Genomic DNA, 21,099 nt, shown 5'->3' with positions numbered 1-21,099 from the left:
GGGAAGCAGGTGTGGGAAGCAGGTGTTCACAGTGGCTGAGAGCCTCAATATCACCTCCCTCCCTCGTGCCCTGGGCCATCTTGGGCAGATTCCTTCCCTCTGGGCACACAGTCTTCTTATTAATGGAATAAAGAGAATATAGTGCCCTCAGTGGAGGGGTATGCTAAGGATTGAGAGAGCACCTGTAAAAGAGGGGGGGCATGCCTGGCACTCAGTCAGTTCCCACTGTTAACCGTTGTTATTTCTGGGTGGGTGGAATACTCCTGCCCACACAGCCTCCACTCCTCCTTCACTCCAGGGGCACATCTGCCAGGGCTCTTCTCTGTGCAAGAATGACAGTATCTGCTGCGTGCATCTGGAGCACGGACAAGATGCTGTCCTGCCTTCAAGGAGCACACAGTTCTGCAGGAACTTGATTAGGTGACTTCAAACCAGAGATCTGTGGTGAGGAAGGTGGAGCAGATTGTGGAAGCCCATGGAGGGACCTAGCCCAGGGTATGGGGGAGGCTGGGGAGGGCAGGGGAGCTTCCCAGAGAAGATGCTGGAGCCATGTCCTGAAGGGTGAGAAGGTGTCGCAGTGCACTCAGTGGAAAAATGCAGGGGAAGCGGTCCTCTGCAGTGCCCTTTGGAGTATGGAGACTGTGGGTGTAGACAACCGAGAGAGAAGGCAGTAGCTGGAGGGGACAGAGTGTCAAAAGGGCAGGAGGTCCTAAGAATCCCAGTCACTCCTCACTGGCTGTCCAGAGACCAGGGACAGGGCAGCACAGACCAGCGCAGGGAAGGCCCCTGGAGGGGACAGAGCACCGTGCTCTGAGTTAGACGGCTGGGGTGAGCACTGGTCAGAGTCCTGCAAGAAGTCTCTTTCCCTTTGAGTCTCATAATTTTTGTCTTCAAAATACGACTGTTGTAACTAGGACAAGAGGTGTTGTGAAAGCACTTTGTGAACTGTAGAGCATCATTCTCCTGTAAGATAATAATAGTGTTTTAAGTGGAGTCGGTACTTTTTGAGAGTTAGAGGATATCTCACAGGGCATGGTAGACAATGCTGGGGCCAAGGACCACCTGAAACCTGCTCCTGTGCTGCCACCTGCTGGTAAAGGGACACAACGGCCACCCAAGCCCTCAAGGCTTTCTGCAGGGCCCAGGCAGGAGCCACTGGGGCAAGTGAAGGCAGGGCTGGGAGGATGCCTGCCACTAACCCTTGTGGACACCAGTGATGTCCGCAATAATAAAAAAAAACTCTTCATTTTTTATTACTGGCATCTAATTCAAATTTAAAACATCATCCGCAAAGGTGGCAAATGGAAGCCCCCAAACCTCTCTTGCTTTTCTCAGCCTTGGCCTGTGCTCTTACTGTGAAGGTCCTCCCCTGTGTGCAAGGGGCACACTCCCTACAGACACTGCCCCTGGCCATTCCACACACCAGCAGTGAGGATAGGCCTGGAAAGCAGCTGGTGCAGGGACTCTGGAGTGCCAGGCACCTGGAGTATGGTCTAGAGGGAACTGTGGGCTCCGATGGGCACCTTTCCTTGGCCCCGTGGCATCCAGGCCTCTGGGCAAGGGATGGGTGACCAGCTTGTCTGGTTGGCCTGGTGCTGTCCTGGTTTGAGCATTGAAAATCTCACATAGGTAGCCGGGAAGGTTGGCCACTCTACCGTGGCCTGAAGGTGGCCAAAACCTCTGCATCACCACTTTGGCTCTGCCCTGCCAGAAGCCAGCAGCTCAGGCTCCAAGGAACAAAGTATCCCAGGCACTAGGTCCAGACATATGTTTATGGGTAAAGAGACCCCTCCTCCCCTTCCCCATTCTTTAAAGCACTCTCTGGAGTGGTGAGTCCTGGGCACTCGTCTGTGAGGCTGGGCTGAGGGAAGAGAATGGGTAGGGGACTTGTAGAATAACCTCCACATTGTACAGGGAAACTGAGGCCCAGAGGAGAAGAACCTTGCCCCAGGGCCCAAGAGAGACTTTAGCTCTTGGCTGCTCGGGCAACCCATAGCCACCCCTTTGCTTTTGTTGAGGGTACCCCATGTACCTGGGAGAAAGCTGACCCCATCCCTGGTTCTACAGGTGGGGTATGTGGTCCAGGCATAATCCCACAGTGACTGGTTCAGCCTTGAGCATGTGACCACAGTTGGTCCAATCAGAATGAAGACCAGGACTTTTATTTTGCCATGGGGCAGATCTAGAAATGGAAACAAACAAAAACCTCCCAGCTCAGGGGCTTGACCAGGACAGGGACACACAGAGTGCACAGAAGTTTGTAGCTATTTATTGCACTGAAAACACCAAGAATAAAACAGACGCCCCTTCTTCCCATCCCACCCCCCCAATAGCAGAAAGTTTGAGCAGTGTTCATTCAAGTTCACAGCCACATATTTTTAAAAAAGAAAAGAAAAGAAAAAAAGAACTAAAACAAAACCCCAAACAAATAGTAACAAAGAAACCAGCACGGGGAGTCTGGCAAACTCATCCCCCAAAAGGGTCTCCCTTTGAAGGGAGACAGGAGGCCTTGGGTCAGGATTTGCACCATGGTGGGCACAAACCCAGGAGAACACTTTCCTGTAAACGTGTTTTCTTGCTGGAGCCAAGGTTTTAACTTGGGTTTGGATTTTTTTAAATTTATTATTATTATTTGCGTCTAAAGGATGTTTTGGAGGAGCACAGAGTTTGTCTGGTGAGGGTAGGCTCTGGGCAGATTTTTCTGTGAGTCTCCCCTGCCTGCCGCATCAGGATCATCCCTGGTGCCCTGTGGTGGCACCAGGTGGCTGCCCACCCACAGGCGTGGCCTTCACAGTGGGGGCCATCTCAGCCTGGGGTAGCGATCTGCCTCTTCTCTGGCACTTGGAGAGTGACACAGTGGACAGGAGGTGTGTCAGCCAATGAAAGGCAGGACCTCAGGCTCCTCCAGCTCAGTTTCCTCTGGCAGGGAAACCAAGCTCCAGAGAGGGAAAGGAACTTGCCCAAGGTCACACAGCAAGTCTGGTCAGAGCTGGGAATTGAAGCCTACTCACCCCAAATCACTGCTCTTTCCCCTGCAGTCCACTGCTGAAAAGCAGTTGACAGGCACCGAAGAGGGGAATCAGGGGCAGGTGGGGGAGGGGATGGAGCCTGACCAGGTCTGGAAGTAAACAGGAGTCCAGCCAGTGACTATCCCTGCCAATTCCTGCAGGTAAATTAGGCTTCACATAGCCAGACGTTTGCTCCTTCATCGGCTGGATGGGAACAAAGAACCCTTTTAACCAATGAGGAAACTGAGGCTGAAGAAGAGCTCAGACCTTGCTCAGTAATTGCAGCAGCCCCTGGTGAAGGCCACACCCTCACCCTTGACTGGGGATGGCTGTAGGGAACTGGCAGCTCACAAGGGGGACAGGTGGTTTTGCCCCTGGGACAATGGGATCACTGGGCCTTACTGGGAAGCCCTCTGGGCCTGGGGCAGGCCAAGAGCCTGCCCCTGGGCCTGGGCAGCAAGGTCTCTGCCAAGGACAGAGACCAGTGATGGACCAGCTTGGAAACCAGGAGGCCTGAGCAGCATCTCTCCTGGCCTGCAGACCTGGCGCTGCCGATCTCACCTGGGCCTGGACAGCAGGACTTGAGAAAAGAACCCAGCAGACAGCTGGTGATCGGGGAGAGCTCAGAAAATCTCGGATCAAATATCCTCACCAGTTCTGCTCCAACCAACACCCGGGGGGTCGAGGGTACCGGAGCCTCCTCCAATCCCTGGGGACGTGGCTCTTCCTCCCCTAAAATCCTCCAGAGGGGACAGTATCTCATGCTGGCAAAACACGGCCACACAGAGGCCAAAAGCACAGAGAGGCAGCAACATAATTCCGAGTCGGACACTGAGAATACAACCTCTATTTTTTTTTTAGTCCAAAACATGTAGATTGGTTTTGTTGAGTGTTTTCTTCTTTTTGTTTTCAACATACTTACTGCGTATAAAGTCATGCAAAGAAAACAGTGCAGACAGTAGATCCTAGTGGATGTGCCAAGGTATTCCACTCAGAGTCAATCCCAGGGAAAGAGGGAAAGAGGAAAAGAAAGAGAGAATGCGAACCCGAGGCTGCAGGATGAGGCATGAAGAGTAGAAATTCCCAGTGCTGTGCTGTGGTCATCAGACGCCAAGGGGAGAGAGGCAATGAAGACACACGCTCACGGGCCCCCCAGAGGTGGGTGGGGGGTGCTGGGGGCGGCACACAGATATGGTGACATGAAATCCTGGGAAGTTCGGTAGAGAAGACCCAAGTTTGCGAGGGAAGCAAAGAAAAGTCCAGATATTTCCATCCTGACGGCCTCCCTCCTCCTCTCTGCCCTGACTTGCTGTTCCTGAGTCAGTGCTGGCATCTGATGCTTCCACAGTCCCAAAAGGAACGCCTGTGTCAGCTCACCTTGGGACCGAAATGGCAGAGAGGCCCTTCTCCCCGGAGCTGAGTCCGCCTTGGCCCCAATAACCACAGGTGACAAGGTCCACCTCAGAGATGACAAAAAAAAAAAAAACTAGAACAGAAAAAAACTACCCCTCACCCCTCTTCCTACACCCCTTCCAACCTGACCCTTCTCACAATAATCTGAGAAGTCTAGTTATTACATAAATATCCATTAATGCGAAATCCATTTACGAAATACACAGAAATTTGGCTATAAAAAGGCATGCGGTCCAAGTAGACGTGATACCTAAACGTTGCTTTCTTTTGCCCCCCAAAAACAATTAGATTCCCTCTCTGAGATACGACGAAGCTGGAATTCTCCAGGGATGACGGTGGGGCGGGGTGGGCAGGTTAATGTTGGAGGTGGACTTCACCAGAAGGAAGCAGAAAGCAAGTAGGGGCACCTGAGAGGGCCACGTCCCCCACACCGAGGGAAGGGTCAGACCACCCTGAGGTCAGCACAGGAGGAAGAGACTTAGGGGAGCACTTTGAGGCAGGAGGCTCCTGGCATATGCTCTTCTCCCCATTCCTTCAGTGCTGTTGGCTTAGGGGGAAGGGAGTGTCATCTGCCCTTCCCCGGGGACACTGGAAGAGGAGAGGTCTGGGAGAGGGACGGACGGATGCTGCCTTCCTCACCATGCCACCCCTCCTTCTCCCCAGCCCCTGGTGGGCACACAGCCCGGGCATTCTAGCCTACAGCCCAAGACAGGCCAGGCGGACAGCAGCTGAGGCTGGGGAGAGGGGGCCAGTGCCGTGGACACCCATGCCTGAGGAAGCCCCAGCCTGGCAGGGGAGAGGGTGGGGGTGAGAGGTGGGGAGATGTGGCCGTTCGCTCTGAAGTTGCGACGACTTTTGTGAACAAGCAGGTTTTCTTGATGCAGGTACAGAAGTGACAGTGGTGGAGTGATGAGATGGGAGAATTCCAACAAAATCCACCTAGGAGAACCAGCAGCTCCATTCCACGGACAGAGTGGATCTCTGCGGCACAGCAACGCAGCGACCCCGGCCTGGTCCCTCAGCTGTAAGACACACACAGGGTGCTTCTCAGGGCATGGCGTTTCCTGCTTGAGCAACCCACCCACCCTGCTGCTTTACATGGAGTCCAAGCGGTCCCCGGTGGCTCCTGCCCAGCTCTTCCCCCCAGACCTGCAGGCCTGGCCCCCTTCTTGGGGTCTTCCCACCCCACTCTGCAGCCTTTCAGAGCTGAAGGCAGCAGCTTCCGGGACATAACCCCCTCCAGGGCAACACTCCCATCCTTTACATTACCCTGGGAGGCAGGAAGGAGGGATTCTTACTGGGGCAGGACGGAGGGCGCCCCAGATCTGTGGAAGTGGACGATCTGCCATTTGCCGTCCCGGCGGTGCCAGACGCGGGTCTCCTCCGACTGGGCGGTGCGTGGGATGCCGCCGGCGTCCAGGTACTGCGTGATGCGGATGTAGGCAATGCAGGCTGACTCGTCGCCCATCAGGTGGATGTGGGGATTCAGGATGGTGGTGTGCACGGGCTTGCTGTTCCGGGACCACACTGGAGGCGGGGATGGGAGGGGCAGAGGAGATGCAACTGGGGGCCTCCTGTCTCACTTTCTCCACTCCCAGCAGCCCTCTCAATGGAGGCGCCCTGCCTGCCTCATTTGCAGGGAAGGGGCCTCTGTGGCAGAACTCAGCTACCTGGGATCAAGGTAGAACTTCTAGATGATGGGGACATCACATCCTAGTTTAGATACAGTGGAGTTCAGACATGCAGAATTCATCAAACATGGGAAAATGGAATGTTTGAATCATGACTGTTAGCCACATGGAATAAGCCTAGAGGATCCTAGAACCAGATGAGCTGTGAGCACAGTCTCAAATCCGATCTCCCCAGGTACCGGGCAGGCACATAAACAACCGGGGCTGAGCTGGGTATAAGATGCTAAATGACAACTGACCCTTTGCCTCTGGGTCAGGGAGGCAATAGGGAGTGATGGGGACTGTGGCAAATAGAATGTCTTGTCCCACCTAAAGAGGGCATCCTGCACACAGCTTCCCTGGTGGTTGCCATGTGAGTGAGACCAGTGTTGACGTGCCTGGTTTTTCAAGACAATCTGGAAATCTGAATTTTTATATGAAAACTCTTCATTTTTTAGTATTGGCATCTAATTCAAATTTAAAACATCATGCAAGCCAAGTGAAACATGTCTACAGTTCAGACACGGCCCCTGGGCCTGTTAGCCACTTCTACTGTAGATATACGGAATTGCGGAAATGTGGAGGAATATGAGAATTGTGGAATCTTAGAACCTTGAAATGATAAGGATGGTATTGGTGGTCATGGGGTGAGGTCATGGGGCTTTCCAGCATTAGGGAGAGATGCATAGCTCTTGGAATCATGAGAGGGCTGACAAAGTCCCTGACACCAGCTTCCACCAGATGAAACATGAGGCATCACCAGGACTACTATTATATTAATTCTAGAAACTCTATGTTTTCCTCAAGATAGAAAATGAAAGCATAGAAAGACAATGACCCAGGGAGGGGTTGAACAGTGGTGATCTGTATCTCGGGCTTGAGAGGAGCCCTTCCCTTTGTGTAGCCCAAATATAGGTCTGAATCATGTGAGGCGCTGACTTAAAACACAGCTTCCCCAACCCCACCCTTAGAGAGCCCAGTTCAAGAATCTCTAACATTAAAAATCTCCCTTCTCCTTCCCTACCGCTTGATCCTGGTGCCAAGCCAGGTTTGTGAGCCACTTATATCCTGAAAAATGTAAAATGTCTTTTTTCAGGATTGCAGAAAATATCCAATAACAACCATCCCCTAATATCAGAAGCACGCTACACCCAGGCTTTGAATAAGGAGTTAAAATCACCAAGTCTTAGGCACCATAGAATAACAGACTTCGAATTTGGGCTCTCAGACACACAGAATGTAGGGTTTCAACGTCATAGACTTGGGAGTGACCTCAGAGGTCAGAGGTCACCCAGCAGCCCAACTATAGAATCTGAGGAGGGCTCTGTAAGCGTCCCTGACAGCATTCAGGGCTGGAGGCATACAAGACCAACATATCCATTCCACAGATATGCAAACTCAGGTCCAGAGAAGCAATATGACTCGTCCCAAGCTGGGCTAATTCCTGAAAACAATGTAGTGGAATCTAAAAGAAGTCAGTTTCATCCGGGAGCGGTGGCTCACTCCTGTAATTCCAACAGTTTAGGAGACTGAGGCAGGTGGATTGCGTGAGCCCAGGAGTTTGAGACCAGCCTGGGCAAAAAGGTGAAACCCTGTCTCTACAAAAAATATGAAAAATAGCCAGTCTCATAACCTGGTAGGTAGGGAGAGAGAGAGAGAGAGCGACAGAGAGAGAGAGATAATGGATAGATAAAATTTAAAAAAAAAAAGTCAGTTTCCAAGTGAGACTGGGTTAGAACAATCTAGAACAATCCCAGAAGGGACAAACAGAGCTTAGCATTACTGGGAGCACTGAGCCTTGCTGCAGTCAGCAAGGGCTGGAGTCCTAGGAGGCATTTGTAAAGAAACGCCACCTGACATGGTGTCTTTTGAAAAGACAGGCGGCTTCCAATATCTACCCTTGTGCATAGGGTGGGAGAGAACCAAGTCCTCAACAGGAAAAAATAGGGCCCTGGAGGGTGGAACTTGGCCGGGAGTGAGCAGTTACTCTGGGTCTGTGCTTGTGGGTTCTACCTTGGAGGTGAGCTGATGTTTAAGCCTGGAGTCTGGGGGCCAGCACTAAGATGGGGCCCACTGAACACAGGCAGGCCGAGGGCCGCATGGCTTCCTCTCTGTGATTATTTCAATTTTGCCATCCCTGAGCCTTTACAGTTGGGCCTTAGCCTGGTCCCTGCTTTGTGGGGATTGTAAGTTCACACTGGGGGACCAGTGCCCCCAGAGGACAGACTGTAGGATGGTGGCTACCGTGATCAGTAAGGGAGCTCCAGGGTGACAGGGACGTATGGGGTCCAGCTACCTCTCCTTGCATGAGAATTCAATTTTTATTATTATTATTATTTTAGATGGAGTCTTGCTCTGTTGCCCAGGCTGGAGTGCAGTGGCATGATCTCAGCTTACTGAAACCTGTGCCTCCCAGGTTCAAGTGATTCTTGTACCTCAGCCTCCCGAGTAGCTGAGATTACAGGTGTGCACCACCATACCTGGCTAATTTTTGTATTTTTAGTAGAGATGGGGTTTCACCATGTTGGCCAGACTGGTCTCGAACTCCTGACCTCAGGTGATCCTCCCATCTCAACCTCCCAAAGTGCTGGGATTACAGGTGTGAGCCACCGCACCCGGCCGAAAATTCAATCTTCCTTGTTAGCCTTGGAGAATTCATTTGATTTATTAAAGGAAGATATTGTTTTCTTCTTCACAGATTTTTGGAGGGTGTCCTTGGCCTCTGTACTCTGCAAAGTTCAGTCAGAGAGGGTGCAAGCCAGGGTAGGAGTGTCAGTCCCAGTGGGGTTTGCTAATGTGCAGATACAGCAGGTGCTACAGGGAAGGGAAAGGGCACTGGGGTGAGTCAGGTCTGGGTTCTGCCACCGGCTTCCTGGGTTCCTTTAGACAAGTCACTTCTCTCTGAGTCTCAGTTTCCCCTCTGTACGATGAAGAGCTGGACTAGATCCTACTTCAGTCACTGAAGTACCTTCTTTGTTATTTTTGCCATTCACAAGTGCCACTGTACGTGCTTCCTTAAAGTATTTCCTGGGGCGGGCTTGGTGGCTCACACCTGTAATCCCAGCACTTTGGGAGGCTGAGGCAGGCGGATCACCTGAGGTCTGGAGCTTGAGACCAGCCTGGTCAACATGGTGAAACCCTGTCTCTACTAAAAATATAAAAATTAGCTGGGTGTGGTGGTGGGCACCTGTAATCCCAGCTACTCAGGAGGCTGAGGCAGGAGAATTGCTTGAACCCAAGAGGCGGAGGTTGCAGTGAGCCAAGATCGTGCCACTGCACTTCAGCCTAGGCAAGAGTGAGACTCAGTCAAAAAAAAAAAAAAAAAAAAAAAAAAAAAAAAAAAAAAAGGATTTTCCTGAATTGATTCACATTACTAATTTCTATAGGTTTTTTGTGGTTTTTTTTTTTGTGGAGATTGAATCTTGCTGTGTCGCCCAGGCTGGATTGCAGTGGTGTGATCTTGTCTCATTGCAGCCTCAGCCTCCTGAGCAGCTGGGATTACAGTCACCCACCACCACGGCCAGCTAATTTTTGTATTTTTAGTAGAGATGGGGTTTCACCACATTGGCCAGGCTGGTCTCAAACTCCTGACCTCAAGTTATCTGCCTGCCTCATCCTCCCAAAGTGCTGGGATTACATGCGTGAGCCACTATGCCCGGCTATAGATTTATTTTAAAAGAAAACTTATTGACATAATCATTAATGAACAATCAGTATCATGAATAAAGTTCTAATAATAAGGCCTGTGAAAATGAAAGAAAGTTACATAATCCTTGCACCATGCTCCTGCCTGAAAGAGATCTGAGATTTGCTTTCTCTTTGATAAAGAGGGAAATTACAAAGTGGCAGAAAGGTGTTGAAAACAGGCTAGCACCCAGCAGAGCCTTTCCCCTTGATGGAGCCAGAGTATTGAAAGAGAATTAAGAAGGAAAGAGCTCTCTCACTGTGTAAACTCATGCTGTTTTAAGTGGTGCCCACATACACCGGAAATCACTGTGTAGCCTCAGTGGTACACGCCCTTAATTTGGGGGACCCTGGATATACCACTTCTTAGGTCCTTCCTCCCTGTCCTAAGCTGTATGATTCTAACCTGTGTGTGTTTTTGTTCATCCCTATCTGACCCCCAGCCTAGGGAAACACAGACACAGGCAGAAAGCACCCTGGGTCAGGCCCAGCCTCAACCCCCTGAAGCTCCTGGTTGCAAAGCTGCCAAGGTCCCTCCTGCAAAGGAGAGGCCCAGGAAGGACAGACATGCAGGACAGAGACCTAGACAAACAGGCAGGGGCACAGCAGTGTGAGCTGTCTGTCTTCCTCTTTCCCAAACTGCCCACCCACAGAGGGCACTTACATAACAACCCACCAGCCAGCTTGTGACCAGCTGGGCAGCTGGGATGGCCCCAGGCATCAAGATGACTGTAACTCGGGTGTGTGTGCCAGTGGGAAGCCTCCCTTATCTATAATATGGGAATCAAGGCCCTCCCCAGGCCTCTCCCAGGGTCATGGGCAGGAGAGGCCTGGGAGGGCTTGTCCTGTGTGTCCCTGGTCTCTGGGACCTCGCCTGCCCCCCCATCTTCAACCACAGGAGGGGCAGCTGGTAGTCGATGGGCCAGGGTTAGGAGAGGGAACCAAGAGGGTACCAACCCCAGTCCACACGGGAGCTTCCTCTTCACTGGCTCCTGAGCCGCCCCTGGGGCCCTGCCCGTCACCCTGCTGTGCCATCCAGCAGGACATGGAACGAGAGCAGACAACAGGCACCACAGAGAGAAGGAATTGCTCACGGTTTTCAAAATAGAATCGATGGAAGTCCAGGCCCTCAACCAGGTTCCCCAGGGCCTCAGGTTCGAAGGCTGTCATGCCAGGGTCGCACATCTTCCTGGGGGAAAGAAGCCAGAGGGAAGAGGGACTGGGGCAGCTTCTCATTGGACCTTTGGAGGGTGAGCCTGTGAAATAGGAATGATTGCACCTACCTCACAGGATCATTGAAGTTAGTAGATGGGAAGGGGCTTGCAAGCTATAAAGTATGGGATATCACTGACTGGTTGGTGCCATCTAGATCCAGGAAGCCTGGGTTCAGGCCCTGGCTCTGCCAGTGGCTATGAGACCCCAAGCAAGTGGCTTAACCCCTTTAAGCAAGAGCACCATGAATGGTGTGCAGGGCTGTGCAGTGCACTAAAGGTGCTAGAGAGGAGGAAATTCAGCCTGCTGTCTACTCTCCAAATTGTACTTCCTGGTTCAGGGCAGTGGATCCAGAGGGGGCTTTTTCTAATTTGTCTTCCTGTGGGGTCGGGATGGGGGACACTGCCTTTTCCTTCACATAAAAGTGACTTCTGCTCATCAAGCCAGGTATATACCTGGAAGGGGCGAGTTTTGCTAATTTGAACAAAGGTGGCCTATTGTTAACAGCAGCCTTGGCTGTGAGCCTCAGTTTCCTCTTCTGTAAGATGAGAAAAATAGCATTAGATGAGGTAATATCTGGGAGGAGAAGCACAGGGCATGACGGAGGCTGTGTACTTTCAGCTGTTGTTCCCTTCCAGGTCTTAGTCTTCTGGGAGATCCTGGCAGCCAGGCAGGGGAAGGGAACAAGCTGTCTTTCCCATCTCCAGGTCTGTGGGACCTTTCGTGGTATAACATGGACCCCTGTGACAATAGCAATGAAGCCAGGGGCAGGAAATGTCCCAGGACAAGCAAAGCTCCCAACCCAGGGTAGAATTGGAGACACCCAGGAGAAAGTGTCAGGCCCAGCACTGTCTGAGCTGGAGAAAGCATTCGCAGGGTGCACTGTCCCTGCTCTGTCCTGTCTGTTTGGGTGACCCCAGACAACTTGCTTCTCTACTCATGACCCCAAATTCTCCAGATGGCTTAAGCCAGGGGCTGGGGGACTGTGCTCAGACCAAACGGGATGCCCAGGACCCTTCCAGCTCCAGAATCCCCCAAGAGTGGGGGTCTGGACATGTGGGAGACTGAGCGCCCCCACTGAAGAAGCCCCAACCCTGGAGGCACCTGGGTGTTCCTGCCTCCTAGAGTGAAGGGACTTGGAGGCCATCTGCCCCAACTCCATTGTACATATGGGGAAACTGAGGCTCAGAGAGATGAAGGAACATGTTCAAGGTTACACAGGGCATCCTGGACCCCAAAGGTCATGGCAAGGGGTCAGAACCTAGAGCAGGATGCAGATGTCAGAGGAGGTGACATCACATAGCTGGGAGGGGTTCCCCAGGACCCCCAGAAGTGCCACTGAGGAGCTTGCGGACCACAGGGGCCACCTCTCTTTCCTTCACTCCCTGGCTGTGTCCTTCCAGAGCCACTGGCATGATACATTCCAAGTCCATTCTTTCTAGAACTGGCTGCAAGACCAGCTTAACAGACTATTTCCATGCTTTTATGCAACGCTCAGGTATATACATGCACACGCACCTGCGCAACCTCCTTGTGCACAGTCTCAAACATGCACACATGTGTACAAGTGCATGCATACACATATGTACACATCACCCTCAATTCCGCACATGCATCTTCTAAGCACCTTGTTCTTCCAGAGGAAGCCAGTGACCTTCTAGAGGGCTTTGCCACCTGCTGCTGCTGAAAACTCTCCCACAATTAGAATGCACCTGGCAGTCCAGGTGCGGTGGCTCACGCCTATAATCCCAGCACTTTGGGAGGCCGAGGTGGGTGGATCATGAGGTCAGGAGTTCGAGACCAGCCTGACCAACATGGTGAAACCCCGTCTCTACTAAAAATACAAAAATTAGCTGGGCGTGGTGGCGTGCACCAGTAATCGCAGCTACTCAGGAGGCTGAGGCAGGAGAATCGCTTGAACCCGGGAGATGGAGGTTGCAGTGAGCCAAGATCGTGCCACTGCACTATAGCCTGGGTGACAGAGCGAGACTCCATCTCAAAAAAAAAAAAAGAAAAAGAAAAAGAAAAAACAGAATGCACCTGGTCTGCCAAGCCTTTGAGAGGCAAACTTCAGCTCTGGGTACACTGGAAATCAGGAACAGGCTGCCCAAGGAGCAAACCCCAGCCAGGTTATGCCCAACTCACTTTAACCCAACGGGAAAAAATAACTCTGCCTTGGTTGGCAGTCTTTGTCCTCCAAAAAGTGTATGTCTGGTCTCCAGGCCTAGGCCTTGTCAGCACTGGCCAAAATATTGAGGACTAAGCCCAAAATATTTGCTCTGCCTGGGGCCAGCTGAGGGCCCAAGTGAAGTTTGTTTCTGGGTCAGGCCAGGAAAGGTGTGAGTGAGCAGCACAGGGTGCTCCGGCTCAGCCCCTGCACACAGAGCTGCCCATCCAGAGGCAAGTCCAGGTGTGTATGGGATGTCTCATTTTATGTTATTTTTGTGCAAGCTGCCTTATTTCTCAGAGGAGTTCAGATTCTGCTTAGAATTACTTCTGCTCATGCCTGCTCACTGAAGGGATGCGCCTTGTGGATCCTGCCTGCTCCTGCCCATCTGAGGTCAGAGGTCCAAGGGAGTCTAGGGTGAGCACCCAGGCCTATTGGGCAGGAATGAAGGGAACGTGCCTCCCTTCCCACCTTCTCAGCTCATCTCCTGAGGAGGCCCATGCTGTGATGCTGTCCACCCCCTCTTTCCTTGGGGAAGCAAGGGAGTTTTGTTGGAGTTCCTCCCAGGGAACAAGATGTGAGGAGGAGGAAGGATAGGAAGAGGAGGAGGACTGACATATAGAGCAGTGTCTCGAACGGAAAGCTCAATAGAAGCATCAAGTCCGGATGCAAAATAGAAATATGAGTTCAGCCCGATTCACAGCACATGCAAAGTGAGTGGATGAGGATCGGAGACAAGGACCCCCAAAGTGAGCCATCGGTACCCCCTGAACAACAATCCAGGCAGGACATGCAGAATGAGCCCAGCTGACTCACGTGTAGGACTCAAAATCTCCATTGCTTATGGCTTCAATCAGCTGCTCTGTCACTTTTATAATTTCCTGTTTCCGCACTGTAAGGCAGAAGGGGACACAGAAATAATAATAATAATAATAATAATAATAATAATAATAATAGTGATGGTAATGAAGCACCAACTACCATTTCTTGAGTCCTTATCATGTGCCAGACTCTGTGCTGGGACCTGAAGACCTCATGCAGATGATCTCATTTATCCTCGCATTGCTGCTGGGGGCTAAGCATCATCACCCCCATTCCACAGGAGAAACTGAGGCCCAGAAAGGCAAAAAAAAAAAGGTGTGAAAGTTCCTCGACTACAAAGGCCAGAGCCAGTGTCTCTGGCGGTCTTTGCCTCTAATACATGATGGACATTCTGACTCTACGCCTGATGTAAATACAGGTCTTGGCTCCCAAATACTTATTCCTACCACCTTTGCTTTGCCATGTAAATCAAAACAGGATCAACTGTGGCACTGTCACTGATAGCCATGAGCCAGGGGCTTTCTTATGGCCAAAACCAGGACCACTAAGAAAAATCTTAGGGTATACGCATCCCTTGAGCCTCGATGAGCTTCTTGCTGTATTTGGGTGCCGATAGGAATTAGGCACTGAGCTGTCCAGAACTTTCTAGGCATAATGAATCCCATTTGCTGAGACCTGGCCCTTCCCTATCTGCCACTGAAACGCCACAAACAGCTGGTCTTTCTGGTGGAGTTAGATAGCTGTCTTATTAGATGTGTGATGTTCTGAGCCTCAGTTGTCCCATCTGTAAAATGGAGACACCACCACCTCTCATTCATTCAGAGCCAAATACATAGTGGGCAGAATCCAGGCTTCAGCTTAGACAGATGTTCATTTAAATGACTGTCCAGGTCCTCAAGCTGTACAACTGCGGGCCACAGGGTGGTTTGAAGGTCTGTCAAATGGAGATGATAGTGTTCTCCGAGGGTTGTTATGAGGGTAGGATGATGTGATGTACACAAAGCATTGGCCAAAGCGTGGCACATAGTGGCTGCACCTCGTAAGTGCGACCATGTCCTGCCTCCCTAGGCCCCTGCCAGGGGTTGCCTCTCTGCTCTTCACTAATACCCTGGGAGGTAGGCAAGGTCAGCTTCCTCCCACTTCACATACGAGGTGACTGAGCCTCAGTGATGGAGGAATTTGAAGCCAGGTGTCCTGGCTCCTGGCAGAGCCTAACAGAAGCCTTGCTCCATCTCCCAGAGGCAGGCCCCTTTCCCTCCTTCCACAGGCTTAAGCTTGGCTTTAAACCTGGCCAGCTCATTGGCCCACTGGAGCCGTCTCAGGCGAATAGATGAACACATTGCCAGGATTGCAAGCTCAGATCTGGCCTCAGCATTTTTCAGTCTGGAAGCCTGGGAGGGAGCCCAAGCCCAGCAGAGGCCCCCCCCACAGCCCTGTCCTCACCGGCTGCCCACACCATGCCACCCCACACAGGAGCTCACCTCAGGCCCAGAGGACACAGAATCATAGAACATCCAGGTTAGAAGAACCCTCGGAGGCCAGAGCCTCCTTATCAAACTTTAGGGAAACTGAGGCCCAGTGAGGGGGTTGTGATTTGCCCAAGGACATGGCACATACCAGGTGGAGAGCCTGGCTCCTCGCCCAGGGCCTTTTCCATAGGCCCCTGAGGCCCCAGCTCACTGCCTGTCCTAACACTAACCTCAGGCAATTGTTTTGCCCGAATGCTTTATCTATGCCCCAACTCGTAGGTGAGCTCATCGGGGCTGGGCTGTGACATCCCTTGCTCACTGCGTCCTGGAGCCTGGAACAGGCTTGGCCCCATAGGCCTTTATCACTGAATGAATGAATAAGTGTACCAGGCCATGTGCTATGTGCTTAGTCTACCAAGTTCCAGAGCCTTACAGCACAACTTTACTTCCACATCACAGATGAGCAAACTGAAGGTGAAAGAAGCTAAATAATTAGCTCCAGTGGAGCTGGGACCCTAATCAGAGTTTGCAGCTCTAAAGCCCGTCACATTCTCCCACACCACACCCAGCACCGCCCTTGGCACATGGTAGATGTAGCAGTGATCATTCAATGTCAGCCACCACTGTGAACAGCTAATTCCCTTCTCTCTCCTGGCTCCAGTCAGAATCACCTGGGCTGAGAATGAGTCCATTTTTAGACCATGAGTGCCACCGGGTCACACAGGTGTTGCTGCACCTCTCTCTGGGGACTTTCCTGGGGCTGGGGCAGAGGCAGCACTCAATACATACGTGTTGAGTGAATGAATGAATGAATGAATGAATGAATAAGTGAATGGGACCAAACCAGAGTCTGGACTGCTGTCTTCGTCCTGCCCCTTGGACTTGCCCAAGTTGCCTGGTAGCCACTGTCCCTAGGACACCCAGAACCTGGCTTCCTGATCACTGTGCCCTCCTTCCCAGAAGCTGGAGATTGAGTGTGGGAAGAAGCCTAGCCCAGTCAGTCACCTCTTTTGTTTGTTTGTTTTTTGTTTTTTGTTTTTTTTGAGATGGGGTCTCTCTGCATTGCCCAGGCAGGAGTGCAGTGGTGCGATCACAGCTCACTGCAACTTTCCCCTAGTGAGTTCAAGCGATTCTCCTGCCTCAGCCTCCTGAGTAGCTGGGATTAGAGGCATGCACCACCACACCCAGCTAATTTTTGTATTTGTAGTGGAGACGAGGTTTCACCACGTTGGCCAGGCTGGTCACGAGCTCCTGACCTCAGGTGATCCGCCCGCCTTGGCCTCAAAGTGCTGGGATTACAGGCGTGAGCCACTGCGCCCAGTCCAGAGCTACCTCTTTCTTGCCACTCCCACATGGAATCAGGGGTGACAACCAGAGCAAACCCATGTGCTCCTGATGTGGGACCTGAGTCACTCTCCTTGCCTTCTCTGCATGGACTTTAAGACCCTTCTGGCTCACCGTTCCAGGAGCCTGTGCTCAATGCCTGTTTCCTGAGGTCTGCTTCTCCCTGCCACCTCAGAGAGTCTAGCACAGTGGCTGAGGGCACGGATTCTGGAGCCAGAGTCCCTGGCTTTGGATTCTGGCTCTGCCATTTACTTACTAGCTGTTCCCTTGGGCAAGGGAAGTTCCAGTGCCTCAGTTTCCCTGTAGGTATAATGAAGATACTAATAGTACTTACCTTGTAGAGTTGTTCTAAGGATTGAGTTAAGAATATGTCAATAGAAATAGCTAACATGTACATGGTCCTCACAGAGAGCCAGTTGCTGCTCCGAGTCCTTTAGATCAAAGCACTTATGTAAAGGATGCTGCATTATGTAAAGAAGTTAGCACCGTGCCTGGCTCTTGGGAAATGAGAGTGTGGTTATTATCATCTGGGAATCTCTGAATTGGAACTTCCTCCTGAGGACATCCTGGAGTCTCTAGTCAGGGCAGGGATATTTCCCTGCAGCCTGGTATGAGGGGGTGTGGCTCTGGTTGGAACCCGGGGCTTGTGGGCTGCCGGGAAGCTGGCTGCACTGTTGGACGGCTCTGGCTATTTTCACTTCCTTCTCCTTTCAAGTTGAAATCTGTCCTTCCGAAACCCCCTAGATACAGTTCTTGTCTTCTTTCTGCCTTCTGGGGCCCTGAAGTGAACACCTGCTTCCCCAGCCTCTATGCCTAGTCTTCTCTTCTCAGAGCTGAAGGCCTCCAGGTTGTGGTACTGACTCAAGCTGGCCATTTAATCCTTGAGAGTCCTGGAGCTGTCTAGATACCTCTCTGAGTATGCGCATACAATCTCAGGTGTGGCCTGAATAATGCAGAATATCAGGTCTGGGGTAGCACTCTCTACCCCCTCCCTAATTCTGGATATTATACCTCCATTAATGTAGTCTGAGACAGTGCCTGACTTGGCTGTGTCTCCAGCTACTCGGGACACCAAGTTACCAACAATAAACCCTAGTGGGCAGGAATCTCCCTAGCTTTGTTCTGTGGGACAGAAGATCTGGGGGCCTGGTGCTTCTTACATCTGGAAAGTCCACTCTGATTCTGGGCCTCTACCATGCCCTCAGCAGCCCCATTGCTGTGTTCATTCAGCAGCTGCTTAGTAGCAACCACTGGCGTTTCTCATCTGCCAGCTGTTCACCCAGACAATCCGAGAATGCTCCCCTACAGATGGGAAAGCCCAGACCCCAGTGAGGTTAAGACACTCTCTCAAGATCATACAGCATGCTAAGACTGAGACAGGATCAGCATTCCTGACTGATACTTCCCAGAATGTCTCTGCCCGAGGCAGAGGTAACTCTTTAGTTGGAGAGGAAATTAATTTTTCATGGAGCGAATCAGGAGGGATGGGGGAGTGGGAAGGAAGCAGAGCCCCAGGCACCTTGGAGGGCAAGAGGCCTGTGCAGTGAGCCAGAGGGGCTTTGAAATATTAATGTCTCTTTCTCTCCTCAGGGGACTACGTTCCCTGGAGGATGACATTTCTAATTAACTTTAATGTCAGGTCAGAGTCCACCCCACCAGCTGTTATTCTCACTTAGTAAGAAGACTTAACAAATTAACACCAGAAAACGGTTCCCTGGAAATTTTCTCTGAGGCCAGGAGAGGCTGGGGGAGGCACAAGGAATCCTCTTTCCTGCCAAACACGGGGAGAAGCTCCTGGCTGACCGTTTCTTCCATCAGACGTGGCTTCTGGGGTTTCTTACATGTGGGGAAACTGAGGCAGGAAACAGGGTCCCAGTCCTACCATTAATAAGCCATATGTGCCCTTTCTCCTCCCTAGGCCTCAGATTTCCCTCTGGAAAGGGGGGAAATTTGGAAAGTGAGCCAAAATTCAAGACTTTGCAAATTGCCCCATCCTGATCACTCTAAAGCAGAGGATAATGACTGCAAATGTGAGGCCTCAAGGGATGCAGCCCAAAGCCATTACCCCAGGAGAAAAATGTCTTTGATGGCTCCTGATTTACATTAATAGTGCATACAAATTTTGTTTTCTATTCCAAATATTTCTGTCTGTTTAACATATAAATTTGTCTTAAAATAATCTTTGAGTAAAATTGGTGCTCCAGGAAAATGTCACCTGGCTTCCTGTCATTCAACCACGAACTCCAGTTTGAAAAAAGAAATTGAGATTTATTAAATAGTTTCTCTGGGCCAAACACTATATGTGCACTTCATATGCATCTTCTCATTTCATCTGCACAGCAATCCTCTGAGGTTGGTACTATTTTCATTACCTCTTTACTGTTAAGGAAACTGAAGCCCAGAGAGGTTGAGTAAGTTGTCTGAGGTCACTCAACAAATGGACTCCAGTGGAGAAGACAGAGCCAGATTACCTCCATGGTCCCTACCTGTTCTGAGGCCAGGATTACGTGGCTATATCTATCCAGTCTCCTCAACATCCCAGGGCCCAACTCTTATCATTGGGCAGCTAGCCTCAAATAAGGGGAACAACTTAGAAGCACCATTTCTTGGCCTGCCACACACCCCTGGGGTCATAATTCACGGGGGCAGGGCTGGGAATGTGGTTAGAACATTGGACTTTTGTGAAACTAGAATGCTGACTTGACCCTACCAGGGAATTCTTCAAGATAGTGTATTTTCTTTCATTCAGTCATTCATTCATTTTTTTTAAGAGACAGGGTCTTGCTATGTTGCCCAGGCTGGAGTGTAGTGGCTATTCACAGACACCATCATAGGTCACTGCAGCCTTAAACTCCTGGCCTCAAGCGATCCTCCTGCCTCAGCCTCCTGAGTAGTTCAAGATAATGTATTTTTATAAGTTGTCCCTGGTGCCATCACAGAAGATGGATTTGCTCTAGGGCCAGGTTGTGGTGATAGAGTACCCAACACCGCCCAGGTTGGGAATGACGAAGGGACACACACGGGGCGGGGCTCATCTTCCAGGCATCCTGGCAGCGTCAGGAGGCAGCCTTGGTATGTGGTATGTCAACACTGCCTTAAAGCCCGAATCACAATTTTACAAAAATGTTTCCTACATAATACAATGCTCTTTTTCCCATCTCTGCATTCTAAGGCAAAATATCTAAACTGGTACTGCTGAGTTCCCTCCAGGTCAACAGCCTTTTTTTATATTTCAGAGACCCCGCTGCTACCACCACCACCAGGCATCTCTGCTACACACCTCAGTGTGTGAACCACTGAGCTCCCTGTCCTGGGGAAGGAGGAGGGCTGGCTGCTAACACTTGGAGGATTTGGTGTCCCCAGGGCAGAAGTCAGCAATCCCTGCCCCTTCCTCCAAGCTCCAAGGGCACTTTCCACCACCAAGGCATTCAGAGTGGCGGTTACCAGCCAAGCTCTAGCATCCGACTGCCTGAGTTCAAACCCTAGCAACATCCTTGTGAGCCATGGGATGACAGAGTACAGGCCAACATATCCGGCCTCTCTGTCCTCTGTTTCCTCAGCTGTAGAATGAGGTTCACAGCAGCACCTACTTCATGGGCTATAGTGACACTCCAGGAAGTCAGTCCAGATAAGGTGCTGAGACCGGGGCTAAAGCACAGCAAGCTTTCCATAAATGGCGGCCCTTATTACTACTTTTGTTTTATCCTTACTCACAATCCAATCAGTTACCTGATGCTTTGCTTCCCCCACCTGAGAGCTTTTGAGGACTGCTGGCCACTAGCTGCAGTGGCGCCGGCATCTTTGGTGGGTCTTACGCAGTGTTTCCCATACTCCAGCCACTGGAGCGTTCTGGATTTTTGCTCTCCCTTCCTTTACAGTTATTAGTGTTTTTAAAATCAATTCACTTTTAAGAAAAACTCAAAAACACTTATTTCAAAAGGAACATGTATACCATTGCCAAACACTTATGACTTGAATATGTTAAATTTTTCTCTAATACACATATAATATATATCCTCTAACATAAGAAAACTAGCCAGGTGCAGTGGCTCATGACTGTAATCCCAGCACTTTGGGAGGCCAAGGCGGGAGGATCACCTGGGGTCAGCAGTTTGAGACCAGCCTGGCCAACATGGTGAAACCCCACCTCTACTAAAAATACAAAAAATTAGCCGGGTGTGGTGGCAGGCGTCTGTCATCCCAGCTACTTGGGAGGCTGAGGCAGGAGGATCGCTTGAACCCGGGAGGCAGAGGTTGCAGTGAGCCGAGATCGTGCCACTGCACTCCACCCTGGGCGACAGAGCGAGACA

General features: G+C 51.1%; 1 protein-coding gene across 3 annotated transcripts in view; it reads right to left on the bottom strand.

Moving 5' to 3' along the window:
- Positions 1 to 2,247: 2,247 nt before the first annotated feature.
- Positions 2,248 to 21,099, bottom strand: part of CAMK2A (calcium/calmodulin dependent protein kinase II alpha) — a 70,110-nt gene continuing 51,258 nt past the window's right edge. For 2 of the 3 annotated variants that reach the window (XM_030826617.1, XM_030826624.1), the window contains 4 exons: positions 13,971 to 14,046; positions 10,870 to 10,964; positions 5,720 to 5,948; positions 2,248 to 5,443 (listed from right to left, as the gene is read on the bottom strand). In XM_030826617.1, coding sequence (XP_030682477.1) covers positions 5,440 to 5,443; positions 5,720 to 5,948; positions 10,870 to 10,964; positions 13,971 to 14,046 — 404 coding nt within the window. In that variant the 3' untranslated portion in view covers positions 2,248 to 5,439. The remainder of the gene's footprint in view (positions 5,444 to 5,719; positions 5,949 to 10,869; positions 10,965 to 13,970; positions 14,047 to 21,099) is intronic. The other variant, XR_004033086.1, reaches the window with a different exon arrangement.

The sequence above is a fragment of the Nomascus leucogenys genome, chromosome 2, assembly GCF_006542625.1.
Source record: "Nomascus leucogenys isolate Asia chromosome 2, Asia_NLE_v1, whole genome shotgun sequence".
NCBI classification, from domain to species: domain Eukaryota; kingdom Metazoa; phylum Chordata; class Mammalia; order Primates; family Hylobatidae; genus Nomascus; species Nomascus leucogenys.
Note: the sequence above shows the minus strand (reverse complement) of the source record. Positions and strands in the feature narration are given on the sequence as shown.